The sequence below is a fragment of the Condylura cristata genome, unplaced genomic scaffold, assembly GCF_000260355.1.
Source record: "Condylura cristata isolate star-nosed mole 26May11 unplaced genomic scaffold, ConCri1.0 scaffold00024, whole genome shotgun sequence".
NCBI lineage: Eukaryota > Metazoa > Chordata > Mammalia > Eulipotyphla > Talpidae > Condylura > Condylura cristata.
In genome coordinates this window covers 19149858-19157821 of record NW_004567125.1, presented here as the reverse complement: position 1 = coordinate 19157821, position 7964 = coordinate 19149858, and the positions used below count along the sequence as shown (strand labels likewise).

Genomic DNA, 7964 nt, shown 5'->3' with positions numbered 1-7964 from the left:
GCTACTGCTGGAAGGCTTCCCACTGAGGAAACCGGCCCAGGTCAGATGAGCCCGCTGAGGTCAAGCAGAAGGGGGTGCTAGATTACCCCAAGGCAACAAGGAATCACAGAAACTGTTTTAGTCAGGGGGTAAATAACATTAAAAAACTCTCCAGAAGTAATGGACAAAATAAAGGTAGGAGACACTTTTGTTTTGCAGCCAAAAAAGTGGAAATCAGAGGCTCAGCTCCCAGCTCTGCCATTCCCTGGGTGGGTAGCCTAAGCTGAACTTCTCTAGACTTAGGCTTTTTATTTTTTTAAAGATTTATTTATTTATGCATGCAGAACTGGGGTACAGGCCAGAGGCTCAGGACTGTGAGAGGCTTCACCAGAGACAGAGTGGGGAGCAGAACAGGCAGATCGACAAAGCACACTGCTGAGGAGAGAAGCAGGGGGGCCAGGAGATGTCTGCAGAGACACTGGATCACCTCCGGGGCAGGGATCGAACTCATGCGGAAGTGGCTTTAGTGTCTTAGTGCTGTGCTTTAACCCTCTATGCCACCAGGGAGGGCCCTAGGCCTCAACTTTTTAATATATGACATAAAAATTATAATAGGATCTATTGTGTAGGATTACAATGAAACCTAACACAAAATTTATGAAAAGTGCTTAGTTAGTATAATGTTCTCACCTAAGCCCTCAATTCATTCACAGCCTTAAGAGAAAGCCACAGAAACCAGGAAGTATTTCCTATTTCCTAACTCAATAAATGTTTTCCCTGTCCCAGCACACAGACACAGTCTCTATTCCACAGTTCATAAAATAAATTTTATTTCATCCTTAACAACTGCCCAATGACAACTTTCACATTCCATATATGAAATCTGTTAGGAAGCTAAAAGGGGGCTCAAGGGGCCTCCCTGGTAGTGCAATGGGCTCAAGCACAGCACAATGAAGCTATCGTGACCCATATGGCATGGCAGACCTCTCCTGCTGCTCCCCTCAGCAGTGTATTTCAGTCAATCTACCTGTTCTGTCCCCACTCTGTCTCTGGTGAATCCTCTTACCCCCCGAACATCTGGCCTGTATTTATAAATAAATAAATCTTAAAAAAAAAAAAAAAGGAGTGGGGGGCTCAATTCTTGCACCATCGTACCATAATCTCACCACCCCAACCAGCAAGTCCCAGGACTGAACTGAAAGAACTGAAAAACATTTCAAGGAAATCTCTTCAAAGATCCCTTCTTTGTTGGCCCCATGAATTATCCTCTACACAATGGCACTGTGTTCTAGATCACTGGTTCCCAGTTTGAGCTAGCAGGAGAACAGTGTTGCTGCACGAGGCTCATAACTCAATAAAGGCTCCAGCATGCTCTATAAACTAAAAATAACGATGATTTCAAATTCTGTTCCGATTAATAAATTACAGATTTATTGTCAGACCTTACTGATGGATAGCAATGCTTGTCATTATATATTTTCTCAATCCACAGATGCTAAAAATACCATAGGAGAGTCCTTAATACCTTCTGACATTTTAAAGCAGAGTGACTGAATGTGATCCTTAGGGGGGAAAAACACAGAAAAAGCAGCAAAACAAATATACAGATCACCTGCCTGTGGCCAGTGTAGACTATGTGCCTATGTCTGAGATACTTTATGCTTTCAAAATCATTCAGTGAGTGAAGCTATTAAAATTAGTAGGAAGGTGCCAGAAATGGCTTTTTCTTTCGACTCCAAGATCATGGCAGAGATTTTATTGGCAAGAAAAACTCAAAATAGAAGATGCTAGCTTCCTTTCCCCTGTCCCCACAAGCAGATGGTATACAAGGAGAATCTTCTCTACATACAAATCCCAGAGTTTCTGTGCAGAGAGGAGACAACCTGGAGAGACATCAGAATGCAAACACGAGGCGTGTTCCTAGCGCGCCCAGGCAGTCCTTACCTGTCCGGCCGTTCAGGAGAATTGGCTTGCCCTCCAGCTCGCCTCTCATGGGCACCACAGTTATCTTATACTCTGTCCCGGGCTGCAGACCTGGAAACATACAGCCCACGCTGGGTGTCCATACGGCACTGGACACATCGTCTGCAGCACTGCCCTGCCCAAGCTTCCTCTTGTGAGAGGCGGAGGGGCAACATTTCTCACCTGAAGACTCCGTCATGCTGATAGAGGGGCAGGACCAGAGGGCCAGCTCCAGGGGGCTTTAGGGGTCAGGGTAGAAGGGCCCTACTGGATGAGATGATGCCCCCCAGAGCTCCCTGTCCTGTGTCCGGCCCTTGACATTTATTTCCCAATTTTTTTTTCAGCCCACGTTTTTTGCTCCCAATAATTCTTTTCCCTCCCAAGTTTTTGCTTCTCACTGCCATATTAACCTAACTTTCTTTTCCTTTTCCTTTCTCAAGTTTTTTCTGCTGTTATTTATCTATAGTAGCAATTGCTCCTGAAGGCACAGATACGCAGGCTCCAGTGGCAAAAGGCAGGCAAATAGCAGCATTTTGTCTCCACAGAGCTGAGACATCAAGACAGAACTCAGGAGTGAACAGCAGAGCAAGACCCAAAGGAGGTATACCATGAAGCTAATAAGCCTCAGGGGCCCGGCCTGCAGGGCCCTTCCCAGGCCATTGCTGAGCTGGTGTTCACAGCTGTGTATCACTCTTCTTAAGGGTCCTGAAAATGAAATTTGCTTCAAGAATGACCAAGTGCTGCAGGCCCGTTTCCGCAGCAGCTCTGATTCCTGGCTCTCAGCGGCCCTCACTCAGTCATCTGGGACAAGGGGCTTCCCCACCCAGGTCTCTGAGCACGGCAGCTGCTTCCTTGCAGAGTACAGAAAAAACTAGTTTTCTCAGCGTGCCTGTCTCTCTCTCTCACTGACACACAGTTCTTCCCAAAGGAATGTCTTTGTGCCATCAAGACCATTCTGAGACATAAACAAGGTCTGCGAGGACACTGAGAGAACATTCTAGAGTGTAAACTGTTAACAAGGGCTCTGAGATTCGGGGTCAGGGCTGAGACAGTGGAGAGGAGGCCAGGGCCTGCAGGGTAGGCTCATGGCTAGGAGTTTCCGGTCAGGGCTTACGGGCCCCAAGGGCCCCCTGTACATGCCTGGGCAGTGTGGACGCCAGTCTCCTCTGTGCACCTGTCCCAGCCTCCACATGTGCAGCAAACATCCCACAGCTCCAGTGTTAGCTCTTACCAGTGATGTCATATCGGCTTTTGGGGTCACTACTCTTGGGCACGGTGACCTCGGCCACCTCCTGCCCTGTCAGGGGGCCATACCGCAGCTTGTAGTAGTCCACCTGAGAAGGAGGGTTCTCCCACTCGACATCGAGGGAGTTTTCAGTTTTGTCTGTCACCCAAGCAGTGCCAACCACAGCAAGATCTAGGGCAGGGCAGGGAGGGCAGGAGAAAGCAGAGAAGAGGAAAGGTCGGCTACCAGGTCAGCTCCTGCTCTTGACACACAGGTGCAGCCTTCAGTCCCAACACAGGTAATACTTTAACAGGTATTTAGCACTCCCAGAAAGCCTCGCCCCTTGCCCCGGGTGTTCCCAGTCTGGCTGGCCAACCACTTGTCAGGGACATAGCGGTGAACTCAGTGATTCAAGGCCCCTGGGCTCTGAGTGTTTCTGATTCACCCTGTCAGGGAAAAGAACCTCGAGGAGCCTTTTCTCTGTAGTTTCCTCCCACCCACAGTCTTCCACCTGCCAGCCTCCAGGCTCTCCCTTCAAACACAGGAATTCCTTGAGGGAACACAGGTCAAAGGATGAATAATGAGAGTGATTCAAGGGTGATAGAAGGGGTTGGCAAGTGAAAAATTAGGGCCTTAATGAAAATGTTCGAGATTATTACTGCAGAAGTGTCTCTCTGGCTGAGGCTCCCCTGAGGAGCAAATAAGAATGGATTTAACTTGAATCTGATTAGACAGAAAGACAAACTTCACAGTTATAGAATTTTACAAGTCCCTGGGGAAAGAAGTCAAGAGAGGTTGCTCAGACTTTCAGAACAGATGTCTCTAAGCCATCCCTCTCCCTCCACCAAAAAGGACAAGCGGCTGGTGCTTCTACAAAAACATCACGTGCAAAAAAATCATCCATCTGGGTTTCCCTGGATCTCTCTGTAGGAGTTTAGGGCAAGATGGAGGCAACTCGTTTTTATCAGCATCTGGGACCGTGCCTGGCATTTAGTTGATGATCAATAAAATACACTGAGTGACGGAATGAATTGGAATTGCTCAGACCCTTGAAGGTCTAAGCTGCTCTACAAACTGTCATGAGAAAATATGACTTTCTAAAGAGTAAGAAGCAATGCTTGTCCTTCAAATATTTGATAGCATTTAGTGGAGACTCTGTTCCACCAGACCTACCCGGCTCTGTCTGTATCTGGATTATGACTTCTATAGGTCGTTAGCCAGGACCTTTGCACTCTCACTTCCACTTGGGTTCAGCCAGTGAAAGTCACCAGAAGATCAGAGGGTAGGAGAGAAAGTTCTGGCAACTGATTTTCTTCACTTCTTTCCCAGAGGGGCACAGTGTACTGCCGGCTTCCAAAAGCAACTCATCAGTCTTTTTTCTCCTACAGTTATATCTGGATTGTAGTAGTTGTGATTTTAAAACCCCAAACTAGGGCAATGAAAGAAAACATTAAAAATGGGGTGCCTTCTGGGACAACAGGGGTCTCTGCCTGCTTCTCACCTGTGGTGGCAAGTAGATGCTGTGGGCTGCTGGAAACATCCTTCTTCACGTTGTGCAGGGTGACCATATACTTGGTGCCAGGCAGCAAACCAGGAATCTCGTAGCTATGCTGCTCTTTGGGTACTTGGATCTGCTTCCCAGAGAGCTCCTTCCCCAAGGGGTGGTAGCTGAGGAGGTAGTGGTCCACCTCGCTGGAGGGCTCCCAGCTCACCAGCAGAGAATCCTCTGTGCTCTTGAGCAGCTGAAGGCCCTGGGGGGCAAACACTGCGTGCAGAGAGGGAACAGGCACCAGCCAGGTGAGGAGAGAGGCCCGGCATCATAACCAATGCTGTTCATGGAGTCCCTTAACACTGCCATGGGGTAGAGGGGAGGGGAGGATGCAGCACCTGTATAAGGTGCCGGTGTGGACAATCACCCCAGAGGGTGGGGTGGGATTAATAGGACCCCCTACACACACACACACACACACACACACACACACACTCACACACACACACTCACACAGAGCCATTAGATCACAAAGACCACTGGTTCTCAAATCTGCCACATTAGCAACACCTTTGAATTTGTTTAGAAATGCAAATTATTGCCACCCACCCCAGGCCTGCTGAATAAGACACCCTGGGGATGAGGGAGGGGGAGAGCAACAATTGTGTTTTAACAAATTTCCAGGGGACCCTGTTGTGACTCCGGGTGCAGCCCCCTACAACGACCAAGGTGCAGCTGATGGTTACATGGTGCCTTGGGGCCCCCCCCTGCAGGGAAAGAGGGGCTTCATGCAGGCCTCCACGCCTGTGGGCTCTCACCCTGCGCGCAGTCGGGGCCGGTGAAGCCCTCCTCGCAGTAACACTCGCCAGTGTCGCAGAAGCCGTGGCCACTACAGTCGCCGGGGCAGCGCTGCTCGCTGCAGTCCTCGGACGTGAAGTCCTGGTGGCACTGGCAGACGCCGCGCACACACACGCCCTGGCCGCTGCAGTTCTCGGGGCAGGGCGGGAAGCCGCAGTCCGGCCCCACGTAGGGCTCATCGCACAGGCAGTGCCCGTCCACGCAGCGCCCGTGACCGCTGCACGCCCCGGGGCAGGTGGGCCGCTCGCAGCGGGCGCCCTCCCAGCCCTGCTCGCAGCTGCAGCTGCGGGTTTCGGAGGAGAAGGTCCCGTGGCCATTGCAAGTGGGGCTTAGATCTGTGGGGGAGAAAGGAATGAGGGTTTGTAGGTCAGGTCGGGAACCTCTGCCTTGGAAACCCAAAGAGCAGGTGTCCAATTTCTGGGACCCTGCAGGGCTCTTGCTTGCAAAAGAGTAGGGCCTTTCTGTAGGAACTGGGGCTAAGCCCTTCATTTTGCAAACTGAGCCACAGTGACCTGCAAACTCTACAAAACTTTTCTCCTTTTCTGCCTGAAGGGCTATGTGGACCACCATTTATTTTCCCTCTTTGTCCCAACAGCTCATGTGAATTTCCCTGGTCCCCTGAACTCTAGATGGTGACTTTATTTAGTACTTTTCCAGGAAGGGGCCTTAATGTTCCAGCCTAGACATCGGCTGGCCAGCCAGCTTGCTGAGCCTGGAGAGCACTGGAGGGCAGCTCAGTGAGCCAGCTTGCCAGCCCTGCTCCTGCTTCTCGCGACACTCTCTTTCCTTCCTAAAAACACTTCCAGTGAGGAGACGCCAAAGGGCACTTCCACCTGTTTCATCCATCACAGTGTCCCTGGAGCCAACTGTCTGGTATACAGGAAAGAGTCTTTCCTTGCCATAGCTAATTCTGGCTTAAATATGTGTGCCGCTAATTGATAAAATGTCTCTACTGGGCAGTTAAAGAAAATTAAGGAATTTTCCCAAAGCCTGCAATTTAAAAGCAGCAGAACTGGGATTTGTTGTCAGTCCTACATGTAGCCAGTAGCTACATGACCTCTGATATTCCCTCACATCCCTTGCTTCCCCTTTCATTAGACTTGGGTCCTCAGGTAAAACAGCAACTGTAAACATTAGCCAGGAGTCTAGACTCTGAGTTCTGATTCCTCCCTGCTCTTCTTCAAAGGTGCTCAATGGAATTAGTGCTAATGAATAAATAGCAAAGACAAGGACCCCAGAGGAAATCTGAAGTGAGAGGTGGTAATGTACCAGGCGCAACCAAGTGCTTGTGAGGCTGGTAGAATACCCAGCACATAGAAGGTGCTCATTAAATGTTTGTTGAGGGCCCTCCCTGATGGCACAACAGGTTAGGACGTCGGAAAACTGCAAGCGAGCCACAGCCACTTCAGTGCGAGTTCGATTCCCAGCCCTGGAGGTGGTCCACATGGCGCAGCAGACCTCTCCTGTCTTACCCGCAGCTCCCCTTGGCAGTGTACTTGGTCAATCTGCCTGTCCTGCTCCCCACTCTGTCTCTGGTGAATCCTCTCACCGCCCCTGCACCTCTGGCCTGTACCCCAGTTCTGTATGCATAAATAAATAAACTTTTTAAAATAATTTGAAAAAATAAATGTTTGTTGAATGAATACCAGATGGTGAGCTCACCAGCAGCTCCTTGGCAACAGCGCTGGACGCCACACTGCTCCTTCAGCTCTGCTACCTCTTCCTCCAACTTTTTCATCCTGGCTAGGAGGTCCTGGACAAGGCCTGCCAGCTCACAGTCCTTCTGTGGCGTCTGCAGGCGAATGTTGTGCCTGAAGATGATGTTCTGTTCCTCGCCAGACTCCCCCGGGGCGAGGAGTGAATCCCCGTCATCACTGAGGGGCTGAGAGTCTGCCTCCACCTGGACCAAGGCAGACTTGGGCACGTCAATCTTGTAAGTGTGGCTGACGGTGACTTGTTGCTCCTTGTCGGTGCAACCTTGAGGCTTGAGAGAGGCTGGAGCTGAGGCCACCAGGAGGACAGAGCCAAGTAGGAGACCCAGGGGGAAGCAGAGCATCCCCCAGAGACCCATCCTTGGTGAGACAGGAAACAGACCCCCCCAGGAGGCCTGGATCTAGGGGAAAAAATGCAAAAGCAAGAGTTAAAGGAAATTGGCCTTCTGAATGAATTCTTTGAGTCCACAGGAAGTTGAGAAACTAGCAGAAAGATTTCAACCTGTATCCCACAGGATCCAAACTAAATTATTTTCTCACACATTGCACGATCCTGCTTCCTATCTTTGCTTATGTTATTCCCAATACCCTTCACTCCTGTAGTAATAACTCCATACTCATTACACTTTAATAAAAACAAGAACAGCTCTCATATTCAGGGCCTACTGTGTTCCAGGCTTTGATTCCCCCTAATTCCTAATCCTCACAGTAACTCTGGTGTTTTCCTCCCCATTAACAA

At 49.8% G+C, this 7964-nt stretch overlaps 1 protein-coding gene across 1 annotated transcript in view; it reads right to left on the bottom strand.

The window, feature by feature from the left end:
* TNN (tenascin N) overlaps positions 1–7584 on the bottom strand; it is a 44851-nt gene extending 37267 nt beyond the window's left edge. The window contains exons 1-5 of the mRNA XM_004688128.2: positions 7176–7584; positions 5474–5848; positions 4668–4931; positions 3173–3358; positions 1924–2013 (exon numbers count right to left, since the gene is read on the bottom strand). Coding sequence (XP_004688185.2) covers positions 1924–2013; positions 3173–3358; positions 4668–4931; positions 5474–5848; positions 7176–7584 — 1324 coding nt within the window. The remainder of the gene's footprint in view (positions 1–1923; positions 2014–3172; positions 3359–4667; positions 4932–5473; positions 5849–7175) is intronic.
* Positions 7585–7964: the final 380 nt, after the last annotated feature.